This window comes from Eurosta solidaginis, chromosome 1 (genome assembly GCF_040869045.1).
Source record: "Eurosta solidaginis isolate ZX-2024a chromosome 1, ASM4086904v1, whole genome shotgun sequence".
In the NCBI taxonomy this organism is placed as follows: Eukaryota; Metazoa; Arthropoda; class Insecta; order Diptera; family Tephritidae; genus Eurosta; species Eurosta solidaginis.
Window position 1 is genome coordinate 85,971,496 of NC_090319.1, and position 24,458 is coordinate 85,995,953.

General features: G+C 37.6%; 1 protein-coding gene and 1 long non-coding RNA gene across 10 annotated transcripts; one reads left to right on the forward strand and one right to left on the reverse strand.

Annotated features, from left to right (window-relative positions):
- Positions 1-3,567: 3,567 nt before the first annotated feature.
- On the forward strand, positions 3,568-5,833 carry Rpn5 (regulatory particle non-ATPase 5). 4 transcript variants are annotated; one of them, XM_067758976.1, is made up of 6 exons: positions 3,604-3,641; positions 3,708-3,769; positions 3,879-4,064; positions 4,134-4,999; positions 5,201-5,357; positions 5,424-5,833. In XM_067758976.1, the coding sequence occupies exons 3-6, from the start codon at positions 3,897-3,899 to the stop codon at positions 5,727-5,729; spliced, it is 1,497 nt and encodes a 498-aa protein (XP_067615077.1). In that variant the 5' UTR covers positions 3,604-3,641; positions 3,708-3,769; positions 3,879-3,896; the 3' UTR covers positions 5,730-5,833. The 4 variants fall into 4 exon arrangements, with proteins under 4 accessions (XP_067615076.1, XP_067615077.1, XP_067615079.1 ...); XM_067758975.1 differs by lacking the exon at positions 3,708-3,769 and having other exon boundaries at positions 3,568-3,707; XM_067758978.1 differs by having other exon boundaries at positions 3,612-3,769; positions 5,270-5,357.
- Positions 5,834-11,854: 6,021 nt separating this feature from the next.
- Positions 11,855-23,977, reverse strand: LOC137236403 (uncharacterized). Of its 6 annotated transcripts, none has more exons than XR_010948401.1 (6): positions 22,440-23,977; positions 19,996-22,061; positions 19,693-19,923; positions 15,021-15,348; positions 14,518-14,943; positions 11,855-14,448 (listed from the first exon to the last, which is right to left on the reverse strand). It is a non-coding gene; the product is annotated as an uncharacterized lncRNA (long non-coding RNA). The 6 variants fall into 6 exon arrangements; XR_010948398.1 differs by having other exon boundaries at positions 15,021-15,256; positions 19,996-22,296; XR_010948397.1 differs by having other exon boundaries at positions 19,996-22,296.
- Between the last annotated feature and the right edge of the window lie 481 nt (positions 23,978-24,458).

The following is a 24,458-nucleotide window of genomic DNA, read 5'->3' on the forward strand; positions in this document are numbered from 1 at the left end:
AGAATTTGTGTGTTGGTTTCCCATATTTTCCAAAAGATTATTTTTACCCTTAAAAATAAATAAATAAATGTAAGGCGCGATAACCTCCGAAGAGATCTAAGGCCCAGCTTCTCTTCCAATTTGCGTCGTGCTCCTCTTGATTTTCCCTACAAATTGGCCGGACGGGACCTACATGATTTTATGCCGACTCCGAACGGCATCTGCAAGGCAGATGAGTTTTCACTGAGAGCTTTTCATGGCAGAAATACACCCGGAGCGCTTTGCAAACACTGCCGAGGGGCGACCCCGCTTAGAGAAATTTTCTTCTAATTGAAAAACCTTATTTCTAAAATGTTTGATGTTGCTTTGCCCGAGGTTTGAACCCAGGGCATCCGGTGTGGTAGGCGCAGCACGCTACCATCACACCACGGTGACCGTCGTGGGTATTTATTTTGGGTAAATATTTGGGACTTTACCCATTTTTACCATGTATAACCAATTTACCGTGTATTTACCATTTGGGTATTTACCCCTTTCCCATCTCTAACTATCATTCATTCGTTGATTAATTTCTTCGATTAGCACCAAAAACTTCATTAGAATTAGCAAGTTATATATTTTTTGACATTTTGGGGAAATCATGTATGTTCAGAAAATTTCTGACATTATTTCAGTTAGGTGTTGTTCACGCATTTTCGAAATTTAGTTGTGGCCAGATTATGATTACTACGTGGCCACGGCGGACTACTACGTGGCCATTTGGCCACGTTCGTATTACTTAAAAAATGCCCTGTGCCAACCTATATACGTTTATGAATTTATAAAATAGTTATGTAAGCCAACCAAAATTCTAACTTAGACTTCACGAAAGTAAATAAAAAAACAGATTGTATTGCCTTATGAGCTGGAAGCTTGCGAAGATTAAAACACATAGACATACTTAATTATATTTCAGTTTTTTTATGATGAATTATAAATAAAGTTGTAAGTATAATGGGAATGGTGGCATTCGAATTGACTTAGAAGGCATGTAGGCATACAGGTAAGGGGCCACCGAAAATCTAGGTGCGTCGGTGGCCATGGATTTTGAGGGTGGGACAAAGCACCGGGCGTCGCAACACCACCCGCGGCGCCCCCTATATATATTCGGCCCTTTTCTTTTTCATTTTAATTTTCAGCTGTTTTTTTGCAATTTTATTTTTCAGCAGTTTTTTTTTTGAATTTTGATTTTAGAGTTAGTAACCGGTTATGTCCGGTTCGGTAATTTTTTTTTGCTGCGTTAGATATTTTTTTTTGAATTTAAATTTTGAATGTTAACGGTCTGTCCGTGACATCCGGTTCGGCCGGATGTTGTTTTAGTTTGAACTTATAAGCGTTTTGAGTCGGTCTCTGCGCTTCTGTCGTTTTTTTTTTGAATTTGACAGCTGCTAGTTTGATAGGCATATGACTTTTTTTCTGTTTATGGCGCAGGAACAGTAAGGTTGGCAAAGACCCGCCCCAGCCGACAATGACTAGCCACTGTGCACCACCACATCATGCCGACCGCCTTCCTTACTGCTTCGACCAAAGATGCGTATCCATAACAATGCGCGCAAACAGATAAGAGCCGAGAGGCCGTTGTTGTTGATGTTGTTGTAGCAGTGATTTGCCCCATCCAAGAGGCGGAAATACTCACAAGTCATCAAAATCCTGTTACAGTATTCAAATCGAAGTTGGGCTAGAGTGACCTACGCCTCCCTGGGAACATTGCTTTCCTCTAGTGAGTTTAGGGTATATGACTATAGGAACGGGGTTGCCCGGATAATTTCTGGCACAGAGGTCCGAAGTTTTTTGGTGGTGGTTTGTTGTTAGTGTTGTAGCAGTGCTTCGCCCCGTCCAATAGGTGTGATCGATCACAAATTGCCATCAATGTCCTCTAACAAGGAAACTTGCTGTTTCGACAGGGGTGGACCATAATGAAAGGGGTGTTACAGGCGGTGGTTCCACATTACAATTAAAGAGATGGTTGGTGTCATGTGGGGACACATTACAAGCAGGGCACACATTTTGTATGTCGGGGTTGATTCTGGATAGGTAAGGTTCAACCTGTTACAGTATCCAGATCGAAGTTGAGCTAGACTGACTCGTGTTTTCCTGAGGAGTGTGCGTTCCTCTTCCGCAAGTTTGGGTACTGTTCTTTGAGTACTGGATTCACCGGGCAATTCCTGGCATAAAGGTCCGACGCCTGTTACTTTTTCAATTTTAAACGTTACGTCTTTTTAGGGATAATAATTTTTAGATAGTTACATGGAATTTTTTTTGTTTGTAGGTATGTCACCATGCTCCCACCTTGTATCGTTCCGCCATGATTGTCTGTCTCATCCTTCATACTAATCGAGCAGTTACTTCTGTGTGAATGCAAAAAATTTACGATTTCATTAGAAGGTGAAATGAGATCATTAAGTTTCTGTGTGAAAACAGTATAAGCCATTGTGAATGATGACTAAGTGTGACATCTTCTGCATAAACGTCAAAATTCCAAAGTGATTGGATTACCTGATTTGTATTTGACTATCGCTGTCTCATTCTGTCTCTCTTTCTATCACCCGCTGAAGATAGGCGCCGCCATATTGAACAGTCTGTCAAAACGCTGAAAAGTAGCCATATTGAACAGCCTGTCAGGCAGTTGACAGATAAGATAACACACTTAGTCATCATTCACAATGGTAAAAGCGTTTTTATTACGCGGTGTAAGAGCCTTCCGCGATTTACAACCAGATTGACTGAATTTTGTGTGTGTTAGTGCAGTCGGGTGACTTCGTGACACACGTATTTGTTGTCGGCTACACGTTGATGAAAATCAAAAATTTTTGATTTTTTCATTTGACGCTAGCATAGTGTACAAGTACAAGTGTGTTGACTTATCTGTCAAGCATTCTGACAGGCACTCGCTGGATTCGGAATGACAGCGAATTCAAAATGGATACCATTACCGAGTGCGCCGAATGATTGAAAAATTGAAAAAGTCGATACGATTGGTAGTCAAAAATGTTGTCGTTGAGACCAAAAATGCGACTCTAGACCTGAGATTTCCATCAGGTGAGCGAGGCTGTTTGTATTTTTGACGTTTATCGCTTAGTGGACACACTTGGTATAGGTACACTATGGACGCTAGCTTATTTGATAGTCGCGGGGTGTGATTGACAAAACGCAGTTTTGTATTTAGTTTGTGTCGACATTCAAAATGAACAAGTGCGCGGAAGAACAGCAATTCATATTAAAATTTATTGAAAATTATCAATGTTTAGCAGCTTTATGGAATGTAAAGCTTTTATTATTATTTAATAAAATTTGTATTAATTTTTTTTATTATTTAATAAAACTGCTGTAGTTGCAAGTAAAAAAAAGTCATCATCCGATGACGGCATATTCACGTCCGAACGCTACGGTTTCTCAATGCAAATGTTGATTGATGGCTTTTTATTTGATAGTCGCAGGGCAAGCGTCAAATACCCGACACGCACACATACAAAAACTCAGTCAATCTGGTTGTAAATCGCGGAAGGCTTTAAAAAATATATCCAAGGCATTTCTGCTGACCATGTTCGAACTGTCAACTGTCAGAAAGATTATTCAGCGAACCACAGCCAATATAGTTGATTAGTAAGCAGAATTATCCGAAGGTGGTGTAGCAATATTTGTAATTTGGCTTAAATTTTAAATAAGAAAATCTCAATAAATTACTACAGGTGCGGGAAAACACTATAAGTACAAACGACCTTGCAATAAATATATCTCATAGACGTCAACTGTAAGCGATAAAAAAGTATACTTTCAACTCATTGCGGGCTCGTTTTTATTGTTGTTATTTCTTTTACCGCATATTAACACGAAATCTTGCATGATTTTACTGTTTTCAGTTCACTAAAAGTTTCAAAATGGATAATTACCTGTTCGAAGGGGGTCGCATTACCAAAATGGAGGTAGATTATTCACCTGCCTGCGATGAAAAAATTCCATTAGCAAAAGACATGGCCAAAAAAAATCCGGAAGCCTTTCACGATGCCATCGAGATTTTGTTGCAACTTGAGAAGCAGACACGCTTGGTTAGTTACTAAAAAAGTTTTGTTACATATACATATCTATTTACAAACAAATTTTATCTGTTCCCAAAGGGTGCTGATATGGTATCTTGTTCACGAGTACTCGTCGCCATATGTCAAATTTGCTTTGAAGCACAAAATTGGAATGCGTTAAATGAATATGTTTCATTGCTGGCTCGTCGGCGTTCACAGCTTAAGCAAGCTGTTTCAAAAATGATTCAGGAATGTTGTACTTATGTTGAAAAAACGCCAGACAAGGCCACAAAATTGAAATTGATTGATACGTTGCGCACAGTCACTGAAGGCAAAATCTATGTAGAAATTGATCGTGCTCGTTTAACCAAAATATTAGCTGACATCAAAGAGGCTGATGGCGATATTGCTGGTGCTGCTGCTGTAATGGAAGAGTTGCAAGTAGAGACATATGGTTCAATGGATAAGCGTGAAAAAGTGGAATTGATATTGGAACAAATGCGCCTGTGTTTATTAAAAGAAGACTTTGTATCAACACAAATTATAGCCAAGAAAATAAGTATTAAATTCTTTGATGATCCAGCACAGCATGATTTAAAATTGAAGTTTTACAATTTGATGATACGTTTGGATCGAGATGGATCATTTTTAAAGACCTCACGACACTATCAGGCAATTGCTGAGCCGCCACGGCCAGTAACGACAGCACCCGAATCGTCTGAAGAAGAAACGAAAAAAATAAGTGAGGAAGGCAGAAAGAAACGTGAAGATGAAATAAAAGCTGGTAAAGCCGCTGCAGAAGCTTTACCACCCGTTGAGTTAACTCCCGAACAGGAGAAGGAAAAAAAAGAAAAGCTCATTTGTGCCGTGCTATACTGCGTTTTGGCGCCGTATGATAATGAAAAAAGTGATATGATGGCCCATTTATCGAAAAACAAGAAACTTGAGGAAATACCTGCTTATAGGTAAGTATCTAAACTTTGGATTTTAGATTCTTAATCCACAACTTCACAACATGTTTCTGGGGGTTGAAGGCATACTAGTCTTTTGCCTCGTTTGTCAGACAAATGAGGCAAAAGTTGTCTTCGCCTGCAGCGCCAAAGAGGTTAAAACGCCAATTTTAACTGTACTTTAGCATACACACACTAATGTTTCTCTTTTAACAGTGAAATATTACGGTTGTTCATGTCTAAAGAACTTATTAATTTTGATACATTCAATGTTGATTTTGGTAGCGTATTGGCTGAAAATGAAATGTTTCTGGAAAGCACAAAGCATGGCCGCAAATGCATTGCTGAATTAAAAGATCGCCTTATAGAACATGTAAGCAATTATAAATTATTCTTATTATATCATTTGTTACATTTTAATATTCTTTGATAAATCTAGAATATACGCATTATCGCTATGTACTACTCCCGTATTCATCTTCAGCGGATGAGTGAATTGCTAAACTTACCATCGAATCGTTGTGAAGAATATCTATCCAAATTGGCGAATAGTGATACCATACGAGTTAAAATTGATCGTCCTGTAGGTATTGTTTACTTTACCACCAAGAAAAGCGCTTCGGATATATTGAATAACTGGGCGAATGACGTTAATCAATTGATGTCGTTGGTGAACAAGACATGTCATCTTATCAATAAGGAAGAGTGCATTCATTCAGCTATTGGTGTAGCTGTCGAGGAGTAAATTATCCGTAGATATATTGTATCCTTTCAGTCGCAAACTGATTTAACTTTAATTTACTTAAAAAAATACCTAAAATACATTTCAAACAATAAATTTCTTCCTAATAGTCTACATTGTCAATAGTTCCCAGGACACCTGTGAATTCTCATGGATATCCAATAGTGTGACGGTCATACAGTTCTTTCAAGGCTTTGTTTTGACAAAAATGTTGCCGCACAACGTAACAAAATGTCGAATCCTACTATTCCACCATGTAGAATAGTGGAAACGTGTCCATATATATGCCGAATCGGCCTTATAGATTGGAGAACAAGAATCTTCAATGAGTAACGTCGTTCAACATGCGTTTTAAGCGATTATTTTCAGCTCATTCATTTTATAACCTTCGGCGGCATAGCCGAGCGTTGTCTTGCGTACCAACCGCTGAAACATAACAGCACGAGCAAGTTTATTTCCCTTATCTTTTAATTTTTAATATGTTTACATGTATTCGGTGAAGTGGTGGTCAAGGTTTTCTGATAATAGTGTACTTGCCAACAATCCGAAGATCCTGTTTTCAAGTCCAGTCCCGGAAAAATGAGCATCATATAAACCTCACCAGAGATTTTGCAAAAACTTCAACTGTATTTCTTCCATGAAAAGTTTCTTTATGAAATTGCATCTGTCCTGTAAATGCCGTTAGTTAGATGGTTGATTACATATTACCCAAAGGCTTTGGAAGTCAAATAACCCATTTTAGCTGTAGTTGTGCTAGTCTCATCAGGGCTAGTACCGCATCGTATTAGATTCATATTGGAAAGATTGTGTGAACAAACATACTTTCGAAAGTCACGTCTGCAAAATATTTAATTACAAACGTTTTTAAATCATCCAGTTTCATTATAAAAATGAGATTCAAAGATAGCTATGGCAGCCAATTGGTCCTTCAAGTATTCTAGATATGTGACCATAATCTTACTAGACGGATTTTTTGGGGCATCATAAAATCTCGAAATATGAAATTTTTGATTTGCATCTGTTTAAAATAAAGCGATTATATAATACAAATCAATAAACATTTTAGAGAAGTTCTTTTATGAATGCGGGAATACCGCAACTCAAACATATTGTGTTAAACACAGTATAGTGGTAAAAACTTTCAGAATTGCAAAAGATTAACTAAATTTTACCCCAGCGTTAGGGGATCAGAATATACCCGCGGTAGGTATGCCTGTCGTAAGAGGCGACTAAAATATCAGATTCAAGGGGCTGTGTAGCGCAACCCTTCAGGTTGCCAGCGCAATATATAGCTTCTCCAAACCCAATTGTCAACCTCACCTATCCGCGGTGAATCCTGTTTCACTAACAGACGAGGTTCTGGCGACCCCAAGCTCCTCATGGAATTTGGGGGTAGGGAGGGAGGGAATGGCCTGAAGGTTTAATGTGGCCACATAAATCGTTCCCGAGATGGTCGGGCTAGCACTTCCAATTTACAGCTAGGTCATGTTTAAAATTCGAAGAAATTGCGCTTGAGGATGTTACACGTATAGCAAAAAGGTTCAAAAATAAAACTTGGGGGGAAAAATTTACTCCCAGAAGGCGTAATTAAAGATTCGGTATCGTACATGGGTTTCTTCTATGCAACCGCTATAAACAAATCCATGACTACTGGAATAGTGCCAGACATGTGGCAAATTTCGACAACAGTACCAATTTGAAAAGTAAAAGATTCAATAATGGCAGAAGAACTAAGGCCGATAAATACATTGCCGAACATAGAAAAAATTCTAGAAATTGTAATAATAAATCAACTGCTTAATTACTTAGAAAATAGTAAAATCCTTATAAAGGAACAATCCGGTTTCCGAGAAGGGCACTCTTGCGAGACGGCGTTAAATTACGTCATATCTAGCTGGAAGGAAGAGCTGAGCCTAAAACATATAGTAGCAGTTTTCACTGAAAAGAGCGTTCGAAACAATTGATAGGAATATAATGCTCGATAAACCACAAAAAATTGGTATTAGGGAAAATGAATTGCAGTGGTTTAGAAGTTTCTTATCAGACCGGAAACAAAGAACAACCATCGAGTCAGTAGTCTCATCCGAGGCACAAGTGGACATAGGTTTACCACAAGGGTCGGAATTAGCACCAATCCTGTTCAACATTTACATAAACGATATATCATCAGCACTGAAATATAATAGTAAAATCAGGTTTTTTGCAGATGATGCGCTACTTGAAGTAAATGAAACGGGCATTTCAATAGGAAGGGGCAAAATGCAAGAAGGTTTGGACTCATTGTATATATGGCTTTGCATTAATAAACTCAAGCTTAACGTTAACAAAACTAAGTTCATGGTTTGATCTAGGACGACCAATAATCACTTAATTTAGATCTAAAAATAATGAATACGAGCATTGAGGATGTCAAAATATTTAAGTACTTAGGGATCCTGATTGACAATAAACTGAGGTTTACGGAACATATTGATTATATTGCTGCCAAAATGGGCAAAAAAATTGGATTTTGGAAGAGATCGTGTAAACTTATTAGTAAGAAATATAAGTTGAAAGTATATAGATCCATCATAGAACCGCACTTCTTATATTGCCCTACAATATTCTTTATTGCCAATGAAACACAAGTAGACAGGTTCCAAATTATGCAAAACAAAACTATGAGATTTATATTGAAAGGGAGGTACGACACTTCCATAAAGAATATGCTTGATGCACTAAACTGGTTGAGTGTGAAACTGTTGATATTTTACCATAGTATGAAATTTGTATTTTATATCAAGCATGGTAAATTACCAGCCTACCTAAGTGAAAAACTTGTTTATGTGAATGAAACCCATTCTTACATAATCAGGGTAAATAATAATTTTAGATTACTTCTTCTCAAAACAGAAATGGACAAGCAAAATATATTGTCACGGATATTAGCATCACTAAGCTATACCATCACTAAGGCGATGCTAAGGCCATGCTAAGCGATATTTACGTCAATAATCAAATCATGTATACACATATATAATGCAGCCGAGAGATGTCACACACAGATGCATTTACTTATACGCCTATGTGTGCGCGAGAGACTGTAAACTACAAACATTCACATTAATAATTCAATCATTATGTATCTACATAAACGAATAAATAATTGCGTCTACACATATGTACCATGTACGAGTACGAGCAGCGAGAGTCAATGCGCAAACACATGCATATATCTGAGATACTCCTATAAGTATGCAATGAGAAAAACTATAAAATTGTGCAATTGTAGTTACAGCTGAGAAGTTTGAGAGCTGCTGGACTAGCAGATTCTGGAAGCGACTAGAAGATGCGAATGTTAAAATCAAAGAGTATAAAAGGCGACAGATGTAGAGGCGCTGTAATTCAGTTTGATTTGAGTTGTCAAGCAGTTTCAATTAAGACGATATCTAGCGAGCAATAGCAGTATTATTTTGACTAGTAAAGTTTCATTTGAGCTATCAATCAGTTTGATTATTAAGAAAGCTATTCGTTGCACAATTTGAGTGTTATTGTGAAGTACTTTAATGGCCTTTCATTTTGCATTATTACAAATTGGAGTTTTTTATTCAACAGTTTAGTGATTCGAACTTAGCAGAGGGTTGCAAATAAAAGGATTTGCAAGTAAATTCGTTACAATATTTTACAAAGGCCTGAAATGTTTTAATGAACTACCTAATCATGTTAAAAATTGTGAAAACTTAAACACCTTCAAAAAAAGTATATTAGAATATTGCAAAACCCTTCCAATAAGATAAAATGTTTTGTATCTGTATTTTATGTTACTGATCCTTGAGTGTACATGGCAATCCAAATAGACACAGAGGAACCTTATGCATCAGGTCAAATACATATATCGCTCGCAATCAAATTGGGAAAGAATTCCTGAAAATATCGTCCCAGACAAACAGTTGGAGTGTTCATGTGAATCACGTATATTCCTACAGCAATGATATATTATAATTAATTATGTTTACATAAAAGCTGGTACAGGGAGGATTGGAAACACGTCCTTTCCAACCGTCCGATAAGAGTGGCTCATTCTGCTGAGCTGCTAGCTTTTGGGTTGACCGGAATCAAATGCATTCCGACAGCATAAATAATAAAACTGTGTAATCATACGTCTTGGATTAGGGCAAAATTGAGAACACGTCCTTCCAAACTCCCAATGAGATTGCTCCAAGGCCCGCCCGTTGGGACCACCAGTTCCCGTGCTGATCGGAATCTCATGCATTCCGACATCCCAAACGCTAGAAATCCTATTATTATTAAAATGTATTTATAATTTGGGTAATAGTCTAGTTGAGGGGTCGACTGCTAATACGCTACCAAAAATATCGAGAGAGGTGTCAAACGACGCGTCTTGACATCAGTATTAATAATCCGAAGGCGGAAAATGAAAATATTAACTCGTTCAGAAGATATTAACGAAAACCCGAAAAAAGACCCGCGGGTACCTCCGAAACCGGGGGTGGGATCCATAGTATTTTTGCGCAGAACACCTTTCTGCGTTGGCGGCCTTCGGCCGCGCTTATAAAAAATAACCCTGGGCTACGCCATGCCAAGTCCGGGTGTGTGGTATAACCGTGGCTACTAGCAGTCGACCTCTCAACTAGACTATTACCGTTTTAGGCTTAAAACGCCGTAATAATAAATAATAATAATAATGTTGCTATGGTACCGGAGCGTACTGGATTTGTATCCGGCAAAAGACCATCACAATGATAACACTCACCAAAGCCTTCGGGGAGCGACCTTATCGCTACAACAACAACAACATTAACTAAATTTTATGACTACATAAAAGTCGTTTATACAATGCTGCATTTTGAATTCTACCACGCATTAAAAATGTATGAAGATTTTACTATTTTACAAAACAACCTTCTTTTATGCCCCCATTCTCCCGTACTTCCTTAAGACAACCTGGACCTAATAGGCCCGACACATAAGCAGTTCTTCATATAGATGACACATGCTTATGCATTATGAGTAGATTGCACGTATTTTTATGGAGAACGGTAGAATGAGCGACACTGGCGCCATCTGATATTGAAAAGTAGCCAACTCCCCAATTTTGTTCCAAGCAAATTATAAGAAGAAGAATTTGACATTTGATTTGGCTAAGTGTGTTGGCATACTTTGCAAGTGAAATTATTTTTCCCACGGGTTGGTAAATTTTCTATAATTTTTCGCAAGTAAAAACTGTAATATAACAAATGAATACGACACAAAATATGTTAGCAAGTATCTTTGTTGTACAGGGATAATATCTTTGTTGTATAGGGATAACCAGTGCTTTGCGAAATTTTTTATGTAAATGGGCGACGCGAAATAAACTTCAATTGCCGAGTCTGAAGTTCTTTACGGCCTTTAAGGCCGTGACGCAATGACATTTTACATAAAGATGCGCTTAACACAAGCATATGCATTCCAATAACATCGCCACAATCAACCAAGATGTTGCGTTTGTAAATATGAAGGAACTTCAGACTTGGCAATAGAAGTTTATTACGCCTTGCCCATTCACATACAAAATTTCGCGAAGCACTTTTGTAAACATTGTTATGGAATCGCATCTACTATGGGAGCAGCAAGGAAGGCAGTCGGCATGACATTGTGGTGCACAGTGGCTAGTCATGTCGGCTGGGCTGGGTTCTTGCCAACCTTGCTGTCCTGCGCCATAACAAAAAAAGTTCCTATCATGCCTTTCAAAACTAACAGCTGTCAAATTCAAAAAAACTGACAGAAGCGCAGAGAAATTCAAACTAAAACGACATCCGGCTGAACCGGATGTCACGGACAGACCGTTACAACATTCAAAATTTAAAAATTCAAAAAAGCTAAACGCCAAAAAAAAAATTGCCGAACCGGACATGGCCGGTTACTAACGCTGAAAGTCAAAAAACAAAAGAAATCTGAAAATCAAAATGAAAGAAGGAAAGGGCCGAATATACATGGGGGCGCCGCGGGTGTTGTTGCGACGCCCGGTGCTTTTTCCCACCCTCAAAAACCACGGCCACCGACGCACCTATATTTCGGTGGCCGCTTACCTGTATGCCTTATGTGCCTTCTAAATGAAAGGAACCATCAGCATTCCCATTCCAAATTATAAGTTTTATTTAAAATTCATCGTAAAACAATTCAGTGGAAACTTATTTGAAATGTAATATTATATATACATAGGCTTAACCGAAACCCGGTAACCACTTGAAGATTAAAGCTAACTAATGGTCAGTCTTAGGGAATCAAAATCAAAAGAGAAACTCCTTGATAATTAATTTAATTCAAGTGAAAAAGAGGGCTTAATCAAAAAAAAATTTAAGAAAGGGTTAATCAGAAGGAAAGCTCAAACTGAGAGAAATGAGGAATCTGTTTTGATATTGATTTCGTAAGACTTATTCCTTATAACTGTTCTGATATAATACCCAGATTGGTTGTCACAACTATGTGTATACAACTACGCCTATACTAAGGCTTATTTACAATGTTTGTAAGAAACCCTAAACAAAATAAAGAATGAATCAATTGTGGGTGTAATGACAGTTACATACACCTTTTAATGCTATTACAACCCAAAAGGTGACTTTGAGATAAAAAACTACTATGCTAAATGTATTCAGACTTAAAGTCTTAAGGGTTATTATCTTGTTGTTTTGTTTCAGCTATGTATTTCATATCCTTATTTATTTATTCAACGTATTTACTTATTTTAATTGTATTTAATTTTATCTGATTTAGATTAATTTTAATTGTTATTTTATTTTTATAACCGGTATCTGATACTGTCTGTTATTTTATCAAACTTGGTAGGTTTGAGCTAATTATGTTGTACTTTGTTCTGTAATTCTATCATTATTATTTCTAATCTTTATTACCTTATAAAATCTTCTTTTATTATAGGTAATATAAAAAAAAAATTTGTTCATTTTTCTTATTGGTGCATTTAAATTGCTATATGATCTTACTCGTTGAACCTACTGCTCAACGCATAAAAGTAGATAAGCAAATTAGTTGCATAGAACTCAATTTACAAAAAAAAAACCCAGCTTCAATGCCATAGTTTATGTTTTCAAATTATCAAATTTTTATCGACCTATTATGCAACCCCGTTTTAAATGCGGATACACGCTTAGGTATATATTCGATCTTATTTATACATAATATATAACCTTTTGTTTTATTCAGTTCACTAAATTAAATAAACTCTAAATACTAATGTGCGTGTGGATGTATACCGAGACGCATCTGAGGCTAAACCGAACAAATTTATGCATAAAATTTGCTTTGCTAAAACTGACATGAAGCTACATCAGTAACCTCACCCGAATGAAAATCAAAGTCCGCAATGCTTATACGTCCGTTCGCCTATTTGCATGAAGGGAAGGTGACACACTGGTTTCTACGAGCTGCCAGCTTCAAATTTGGTACGATACCTACATACAAACTTAGAAAAATGGGCGCGGCAACGCCTGCTTATTAAAAAAAAAATTCTACTTTCGCTAGCAGTATCTCCACCAGAACGTTTAAAGGTAGCGTTACAAAATTTGATGGGAAGAATCCGTATTTGAGGTTGATCTGCTTGCGCCAACAATCGGGCCATGAACGTGATACGCCTTGGTATATATAGAAAGGACAGTTGATTTGAATACCCCCAAAAAAAATTCGTACCTTATGCAAGGATTGTACCATTAAAATAGTTCAGTATAATACAAATGAGACTGCGCTGATGCTAACAGACATAAGTAAGGTTTAATTTTCGTTCGAATGCAACTTTATGCATAATGCACATAAGTGATACAAAACAAGACTTACATAACGTCTAATTAATCGACATTAAACGAGGCCTTCATAAGGTTTACCGGTTATCAGTACTCCTTGTAATCGCTAAAATGACTTTTTTCTTCTTTTTTTTTTTGGTGGGTATGCAAGCACAAATGTAGGACATTTTGAACTTAATTGGTGCTTGTACCAAGAATATTTCAATAAAATATTTTAAAATTTCATGTTTCCATTAATCTACTTCTAAGCTGAACCCCCTCTTCCAGTTTTAGTTTGATTGGGAGGAAAAAAAATGATATTCAAGTCTATAATACATGTATGTGTTCTACTACTTGGCTACTTGGCAGCGACTCACCCGGTAGGCTGATACCGACTTAGCCGGAAAGAGGCCTTACCGTGGACCTCTGTCGCGTAGTTACTGGTAGATGTTGTTGCCGGTTATGTGTTGTTCCCGGTTATGTATTGTGGCCGGTTGTGTTGTTGCCGGTTATGTGTTGTTGCCGGTTATGTATTGTTGCCGGTTACGTGTTGTGGCGCACGTTCTTGGGCACGCTGTGTTGGTGCTGTTGGTGGTTGTTGCGCTCCGTCTAGCCGTACTGGTGGTGGCTGTTGCAGCGGCCTATGCGAGTCGGCCCTGATGATTGTGGTTACCACCGTTCTCTTGGGTTATATACTTCATTGCGGCTTTTCGTTAATATTTCATATACTATGAAATTCCTTCCTGACTTGCTATAATTTTGTTAGAATCTTGCAGCCGAGATATTACACTAAGGCCCCTATTATGAGCATTATTCGAATTTCGATCTTCGCTGGCTATCGAACATCGAAAATCGAATTTGGAATTGGTATTATGACAACTCATCCCTGTAGAAATTTTCGTTGTGTATCTAATTTTCAAGCGAATAGAAATTTGTTGTCGATGCTGTATCGAATAGAAAAATAATTGTTTAAAATGTAAGTTTTTTGTATTTATGTTCTACTTTTTTACTACCTAGTAGTAATTTTAAACTATTTGAATTAATTTTATATAGGTCCAAGGTCGTGAGTACAAAACAACAGCTTGAAAGACTAGTTTCAATTATGGAACAAAATCCCCATATAGCAAAGGAACTTGCACATTATAGAAATGCAACTTTGGTTGATGCAGCTGAGCCTCCTCGTAATTCACTTTTATCCATCTTTCACAAATAAAATTTTCCAAAACATTCAATACCTCTGATAGTACCACAGACACAGTCGGCTGGGCAAGTCCGAGTGCATTTTCGTTTCCAATGCTCAGTTGGTAGGATCCTTGAGCACAAAATCGGAAAACTGTTGCCAAAATTAAAAAATATTAGGAATAGACTTGGCTCTTGTGCATTGCTGCAGCAGTTCATCTGTACTAGACAACAAGTCCATGAACGCTTCTTCGGACAGTCTGAAATTTTGAATAAATCTATAAACAAAACTTATAATTTCAACAATTTAACAACTTATTTAGAAAGCTACACTTACGTGGTGGAATTCATTTCCAAAGGATTTGAAGCATCTCGTCTTCTACTTCTGGCTAGCTCCAGTAAGCTTTCCTCTTCATCTGACGAATCATCAACCACAGTTCCGTTGTAGTTCTGCTTTTGTTTATTTATTTTATTTTATTTGACAGAGCAGGTGGGATTGGAAACACGTCCTTTTCAACCTCCCATTATATGTTGAGCTGTGCTAATCGGAATCTTCATGCATTCCGACAGCGTCTTTAATAAACAAAGTTGAGGGGTTATTTTCAATTTCCAACATCCAAAGACATGTTTAGCTGCATTGATCGGAGACTAATACATTCCGACAGCTTAAAATACACATATATTTGAAAAATATAAGTTCCAAATTTTGTTGCCTTAAGCTGGGAGCACTGGAGGATTGGAAACGTCGTAATGAGTGGCTCCCAGACTCGTCCTTTTGTCAAGCTAGTAAATATGCTGATCGGAATCACATGGCATTCCAACAGCATATTCAATAGAAATAAGTGATTATAACAATGAATTGTACTTAGTAGTTTAAGTTTTATGCCTAAACAGCCGTAATAATAAATAAATTAAATTAAAAAAATAAATACTCTTGTCAGTGTTTCACGTGCAAGGGATGGTTGCATCGGACAGGTTGCTCTGGGCTAGATTCCAAAATCCAGCGTCCTCGTAACTTTTATAAATCTTTTGTGGCTCTTGTTGTTCACGGCCTCATTACATTATGAGGAAATACGGCACCTGAGAACACAGCCGTATGAAGCTAAAAAACACAAGCATGTCTTCAGTGAACTCCACAAACAGGCGTCGGACCTCTATGCCGGTGATTCCTGTACTCAAAGAACAAAACTAGCAGAGGAGGAACGCACTCTCCCTAGGGAAACGAGAGTAGTCACTCTAGCTCAACTTCGAGCTGGATAACGTAACAGGTTAAACTCTTACCTATCCAGAATCAACCCCGACATACAAAACATTGTCCTGCTTGTAATGTGTCCCCACATGTCACCAACCATCTCTTTAACTCTATTGTGGTACCAACGCCTCTAACACTCCTCTCATTATGGTCCACCCCTGTTGAAACAGAAAGTTTCTTTGGACTCCCGTTAGAGGACATTGATGACAATTTGTGATCGGTCGCACCTATTGGATGGGGCGGAGCACTGCTTCTACAACAACAGCAGGCGGACAACACGGAAAGAGAGGCAGCAACTGCATGACCCATCGATCCCCAGCCGTTCCTGCCAGTTGGCCCACAGGGGTATTTATTAGCAGAAGGGAGGGAAAAGAGAGAACACTGGCGCAATATGCCAGGCCTGAGTCAATCTAAGTTACTGTTAGGGGGTTACAGCACAACTCGAATTAGGGCATTAATAGGCCTCTCAAAAAGATAACCTAAGAACCCTAACGGCTATTCTTACAAGACACTGTAGACTGAACAGTCATATGCAAAAGCTGGGTATAATATCGAACAACACATACCGATTTTGTGATGGATCAGCAGACGGTGGACCATATCCTTCTATATTGCGGCGCAATTTCAAGACGTAGGGCTAAGTTTATGGGCTCACCATGGCCAGAGCATTCCCACATTTAATCACTCAAGCAAAGAACACTGCTGGGGTTCATCAAGAAAGTCGGCTAGGATGAGGTGCTGTGAAGGAGATGTGCAAGTCACTGTGCAATCCTCAATAAATTATCTATCTACGTTCCGGTAACAAGCACCATTGTGGTACTAGCCCCACCATATCGGGAACTATTGATATGACTACATTAAACTTCTAGGGATTGAATATTAATAATTCCGGCAATGCGAAAGTCTGCTAAAATGTACCATTCTCCATGGAATGCTCGATATATAACTTTCCACGTTTTGAAACAGTGATGAAAAGAGCAAAATTTACAAATATTTTAACTGGCTGTGGGTAGTAAGGTGTTGATGTCCTCTCTTAACGCAATGTAATGACAACTGCGATGCAGGGAAAATGACAAAAATCTTGCAAATCTACTGATAATAATTAATTATTGCCTCCCCTTCTATGCAGTTCTATGCATACATACATACTCTCCAAACGCTAATTAAAACAAGTAAGAACGGGACTGTCTTCGGCTGTGCCGAAGACTTCATACCTTTCATGAATGGGGCTGAACAATAATCTTATCCCGTTCGTAATCTCCGAATAATCGGATGTATAAGATAAGAAATATATAGTGAACAGATCTGCATACCTTAACGATTTTTAAGATAAATATAAAATAAAAAACAGGTAGGTACTTTGTGTGAGGATGCAAAGTTTCTGGTTTTTTGTGGTCTGCGTGTAAAAACTATGACTACGAATCACGTATTTCAACAACATATGACGTAAACGTGACTATTTGATGAAATTTGATGAATTTTGAAGCTTCTAGCCGTAAAAAGGGGGCAAAAATTAGAGTTTATATGGGGTATATAATATATATACCACCGATCTCTATGATTTTTTCAGACAACAATATATGCTATATACGTAAGCATATGGTGAAATTTGAAGCGTCTAGCTGTTAAAAAGGGGCAGAAATTGCGCAAAGTTTCTTAACTCAACAATCGGTTGTATGAGATATATACTATATATACCATCGATCTCAATGATTTTTTTAGACAACAATATATGCTATACACGTAAGCATTTGGTGAAATTTGAAGCTTCTAGCTGTTAAAATGGGGAAAAAATTGGGCAAATTTTCTTATCTAAACAATCGGTTGTATGGGATATATACTATATATACCACCGGTATCTATGATTTTCTCAGACAACAATATATGCTATACACGTAAGCATTTAGTGAAATTTGAACATATCTAAACGATTTTTAAGATAAATATAAAATAAAAAATAGGTAGGTAATATGTGTGAGGATGCAAAGCTTCACGTTTTTTGTGGTCTGCATGTAAAAACTATGACTACGAATCACGTATTTCAAAAATATATGACGTAAACGTAACTATTTGATGAATTTTGAAGCTTCTAGCCGTAAAAAAGGGGCAAAAATGACAGTTTATATGAAGTATATAATATATATACCACCGATCTCTATGATTTTTTCAGACAACAATATATGCTATATATGTAAGCATATGGTGAAATTTGAAGCGTCTAGCTGTTAAAAAGGGGCAGAAATTGCGCAAAGTTTCTTAACTGAACAATCGGTTGTATGAGATATATACTATATGTACCATCGATCTCAATGATTTTTTCAGACAACAATATAATCTATACACGTAAGCATTTAGTGAAAGTTGAAGCTTCTAGCTGTTAAAACGGGGAAGAAATTGCGCAAAGTTTCTTATCTGAACAATCGGTTGTATGGGATATATACTGTATATACCACCGGTATCTATGATTTTCTCAGACAACAATATATGCTATACACGTAAGCATTTAGTGAAATTTGAACATATCTAAACGATTTTTAAGATAAATATAAAATAAAAAATAGGTAGGTAATCTGTGTGAGGATGCAAAGCTTCACGTTTTTTGTAGTCTGCATGTAAAAACTATGACTACGAATCACGTATTTCAAAAATATATGACGTAAACGTAACTATTTGATGAAATTTGATGAATTTTGAAGCTTCTAGCCGTAAAAAAGGGGCAAAAATGACAGTTTGTATGAAGTGTATAATATATATACCACCGATCTCTATAATTTTTTCAGACAACAATATATGCTATATCCGTAAGTATTTTGTGAAATTTGAAGCTTCTAGCTGTTAAAACGGGGCAGAAATTGCGCAAAGTTTCTTATCTGAACAATCGGTTGTATGAGATATATACTATATATACCACCGATCTCTATGATTTTTTTAGACAACAATATATGCTATAAACGTAAGTATTCGGTGAAATTTGAAGCTTCTAGCTGTTAAAATGGGGCTAAAATTTGCCAAAAATATATATATATATACTATATATATATACTATATATACCACCATATATATACTATATATACCACCGATCTTTATGATTTTTTCAGACAACAATATATGCTATATACCTAAGCATTCGTTGAAATTTGAAGCCTCTAGCTCTTAAAATGGGGCAGTAATTACGGAAAGTTCCTTATCTCAACAATCGGTTGTGGGGGATATATACTATATATACGACCGATCTCATCAATTTTTTCAGGCAACAATATGTGTAATATACGAAAGTATATGGTGAAGTTTGAAGCTTCAATCTGTTAAATTGGGTAAGATATTACAAAAATCCTCTTTTTCTGAAAAATCGGTTGTATGGAGGATATATGCTATAGTGGTCCGATCCGGTCGGTTCCGACAAATGTCTAATCGGACACACAAATACACCTGCTCACCAAATTTTATCAAGATATCTCAAAAATTGAGGGACTAGTTTGCATACAAACAGACAGACGGACAGACGGACATGGCTAAATCAACTCAGCTCTTCAACCTGATTATTTCGGTATACTTAATGGTGGGTCTATCTATTTTCCTTTAAGGACTTACAATTTTCGGTTTCGTGACGAAATTAATATACCATTTCATTTTCATGAAAGGTATAAAAATTAATTGGTTTTCTCATGAACTTCGAACTCTGTCGTATTTGCATTCTTCAGTTGATTATCAACAAAAGCATGACAAATTATTTAATATGGTAGCCAATTTACTTACCCTTTCTGGAGCGATGATTCCTGGACAATCGGGCCTGACTAGACGCGATTTTTTTTGCCTTAAGAGAGCGTGCTTAACGCGAACCATATCATGTTATGGCACACCTTTGGTGATGCAAAAAATCAAAGCCATTTCTGCTTCTAATGCTTCTGGGATAGCAGCAGCAGCTCCCGGTGGCGCCACATAAATAACAGTTACATGCCGATCAGTTGCCTTTTTTGCTCCGGCTACCTATTCAATTTTAATTCACATTATATTATCTACTAATGCAATTTTTAATCACTACAAATCAATATAAATTACCGAAGCAAATACTGGCAAACCAAGATGCGTAGTTCCACCCTTTTTTAGGGAAATACATCCAACCAGTTTGGTACCGTATTCCAAAGCATGTTGCTTGTAAAGTACCATGTATCCTTGGCAAATGACACGTGAATCTGCATTTAGTTGTAGATTTCGGTAGTAGTGCAGTTTGCGTTACCCACCATAAAGTTGGGCCAAGATAATCCGAAGGCGGAAAAGAAAAATTTTATCTCTGTCCGGAGATATTTGCAGTTGAAGTTGGCGATTTTAATGTGGTTGTTGTTGTGTTTATACCCACAAAAAAAATTGTGCATTTCCGTGGCGGTAGCCACAGTTATACCACACACCCGGACTTGGCATGGCGTAGCCCAGGGTTATTTTTTATAAGCGTGGCCGAAGGCCGCCAACGCAGAAAGATGTTCTGCGCAAAAATACTATGGATCCTACCTCTGGTTTCGGAGGTCCCCCTGTGGGTTAGGGGTTAGAATATGCCCACGGTAGGTATACCGGTCGTAAAAGGCGACCATAATACCATGGGTACCCAATCCATGAGTAAGGTGTTTTACTCGAAAGGCAGCAGGGTGGACGCGGGTATCACCCTGTGGGACCCTAGGCAAGGTCTTTATAAAAACTGCTACCGCGGGAGCAGGAGAAGCCAGTGTGATCTGATGCACGGCATCGAATGGTGCTGTGTATTCAGGTCTCACCTCCTGTCCTGGGATGGCCCCCTTGTGGGAGCTTCGCGGTGGCTGTGGTTTCAAATAGAGTTCACTTATGACACACGCTCTGAGTAAACTTGTTTTCCCTTGGGGGGTGCAAACCCAAGGGAATTCGGTCTCATGCTTGCCACGGCAATCCCAATTTCATTGAGAAACTGACCCTGAGGGGCAGATGATAGGTTGGTCACATCCCTTAAGTTGTGGCAACCGGAGATGTCGGTTAAATAAGCTGTAAAATGATGACGAAAGATGGTGAAGGAACGCATGTCTATCGTCAGCCGAAAAACAATCGATAATTGTACGAGTGGGCCGGTGCTCATCTCGTCTTTTGAGATGTTTGAGGCTGCTTTAGACTGCGTAAGCGAATAGGAGGCGTTCGCTGAATGGATGGCCGCATCCAAAAATGTGGCAAGATTTGATGCTGTCAAATCACTGCAGTGTGGCGGACTGCAATGCAAGGATGTCGCTGGGGCAGGTACTCGGTCACTTACAGGTCTGTGAGCAGAAAAGGTTGGACACATCCCTTAATTGTGGTAGGAGTGTAATTGGAGGCAAAATGGAGCATAATTGTTGCGTAATTGAGTGGAAATTGGAGCGAAATCAGTAGCAAAAGTGGAAGCCAATAGTAGACAATATGGCACACAATGTTTGTCAACGTAGTGTGGCCTCAAGCGATGTCGAGGGGCATTGTTGAGGCGGGCATTCGGCACTCACAGGTCTGTGTGAGGAAAAGGTTGGTCACATCCCTTGATTTTAATTGTGATGGAGTTTTAAGACGGAGCATAATTGGTGCCAAGCTCACTCTGTTTGTCAACGTAGTGCGGCCCTTAAGCGATATCTAAGCAAAACCAGCTCCGTCGTCAACAATGTCTACATTGTTGTCACACTGCAGGACAGGAAAGGTTGGTCACATTCCTAAATTGCGAAAAAACACAATATCTCAATCTGATTAACATGTTAATCAGATATCGAGATATCAAAATCAATGAAAGAAAAATGGAAGAGGGGGATGGATAGTCCTCCTCGGCCAAACCAAGGCTGGTGGACTTGAACACCCCAGCTCACCGATTGGTACCAACTTGTTGGGCCGAAGATCAACGGACATTGGTCGATGTTTTACACCGGAGGTAAGTCTACGAAGACAGGGACTCCCGTAAGCTCTCACTGTCTGGTTTCGGAGGAACCCGCGGTCTTTTTTCGTTTTCGGATTCTTGATCTAGACGTGAATACGCGTCTTCTGATACCTCACTCGAAATACTCGGTGGGTACCGTAAACTGCACTATTACCTAGATTTCCTCTAATTTTGGCATATTCTGAGCTGAATCGCAACCCGGCGGAGATGCTATCTATTAGAATAATATAAAATTTTTTTTATTATTTAAAAATGCACAGAATGATCAGAAGGTAAATAATGTTGTTGTTGTTGTAGCGATAAGGACACTTCCCGTTATCGACTTTGTTGGTCCTTTGCCGGATGCAGATCGGGTACGTTCCGGGAACCATTAAGGTACTAGCCCGACCATATCGGGAGCGATTTAGTTGACATGAAACCTTGTAGGCCATCCCGAGGATTCTATACAACTTAATATGGTAACGAATTAAAAGACCACCTAATTTTTATCAAAAATTATCAAACGTGGAATCAAAAGGCGCGCCTCGATCTCCGTTTTTATTATTATTTGATATTTTTAAATTAGGTGGTGTACCGTCTTGTAAAACGTTACCCTTAATATTATTTTGGGCGAAGGCCGCCAACGCAAAAAGATGGTCTCTGCAGCAAAATTTTTAATTTCCGTCACATGTCACAACTAAAATTAACTTAATGTTATTTTGGGCGAAGGCCGCCAACGCAAAAAGGTGTTCTCTGCAAAATTATTTTTAATTTCCGCCACATGTTACAACTAAAAGCACAAGATATTTTTCGTTGTAAACAAATATATTTTTTTTGCGTGTTTTTTTTTTTTTTTGGGCTTTGAATACTCGTTTTGTGAGTATTGATAATGGCTCGGATCTTTATGTGTCCGTATAGCGCCAGGTTGTACTTGGGTAGTGATGTATTTCCTTGGTTGTATGTTGATTGCTTTACTATTTGTATTTATCTATGTGCTTTTTAAACTGGTTTTTTCACGGCACCACGCCAGGTTATATTCAATTTGTCTTAAGTTGTTGATTATTCATTTAATTATTGTAATTATTTATCATATTCACTAAGTCCCGTTTTTTGTTCCGTTGATCTACGGTGGCGTTATGTGTTATCAGGTAATTTGTCATGTCCGAGAATTGTAGTACAATTTGGTTTATGTATATTTTTATTTAGATGTTCCAATCCTTTTAGCTCACCTCAAATTGTCCTTGGTTATTAATTTTAAATTGATTTAAAGCATATGTATGTCTTTGCCAATATTCCAATCCTTTTAGCACACTCCTTTAATTTTTATCATGGCTGTACATTTATGTATTTGATTATAATTTGTCTTATCCAAGAATTATGGTCAAATTTGGTATATATAATTGTTTAAATTTTATTTAAAGCATATGTATGTATTTGCAAGTAGTCCAATCCTTTTATCTCCTTTAATTTTTATCATGACTGTACATTTATGTATTTGATTAACTTTAACTTTTTTTTGTTTTTTGTTCCGTTTGTCCTCGGGACATTATATATTTTATTTTCCTTTCACACTGGACTGCGCACTTGATTTAATTTTTCCGTTTGTCTTATTTATGTTAGGTTCTTTTCTTTTTCATTACAGTTATATGCTTCGTTTGTCCTCAGTGACATTATATATTTCCAAAACGGTATGTATGTACATAACGAGATAGTTTTATGTATCAATAAATTTGCATTTGTTTTAAATTTATTATTTTAATATGATAATAATGAATTGAATTTATTATATAGGATAATTGCCCGCTGGCAGTTGTCCGTGTTTGACATTGAACAGCGTATAAAACGAAAGTTTTATACATATATGTTTGCACATCACATATGGTTTATTATTTCTTTAACTTATTAGGCACGATAGCACTTAAATATTTTTAAACAATTACGCAAAAAGATGGTTAGATATATTGATTTAATGGTTTACTCCAGGTACGATAATTTTTAATTTGATTTTTGTTATTTCGATTTCCGCACTGTCCTCCATTTTGTTCTCAACCGCATGACTAAAGTCCTATTTTCTCACACGGTTGAGCTGTGAGGAAAAACGAACATAGCGTTTTTTTGCGTTTTAATGTTTTCCGGAATAATTAATGAACTGTCATTTCGATGACAGCATGAAACGTCGATGTGTTAGTGGAGAGCGAAAAAAGCTTTGAATGTGTGAGTGAACTGGTTACCTCCGTCTTGTAGGGGAGTCTTCTTAGGACCAAAAAAAGTTTAGTAGCTGCTATCGAAAACTGTTTAAAATTTTTATTGTTATATTACAAAGAAATATACTTATTTACTTTCAAACAAGCACTTAATTACATCTCTCTTTAATATCCATATATTTTGGACAATTTTAATTAACAAATTGTGATACTTCATTACCGGGGACGATTGCTAAAACACGACCAAAACCGTCGGGGAGGTATTAATAGACGCGTTTTTGCCTCGCTTCCAATAATTCGAATATTTTTTCGCCTTTTGACTATTGATAACAGGACAAAACGCGTTTTTTCATTTCTCTTTCCACATTTTTGGACGGGTTATTGCAGTCAACCTCGGTTTCAAACGGTTTTTCGCGGAGAACTTTTGA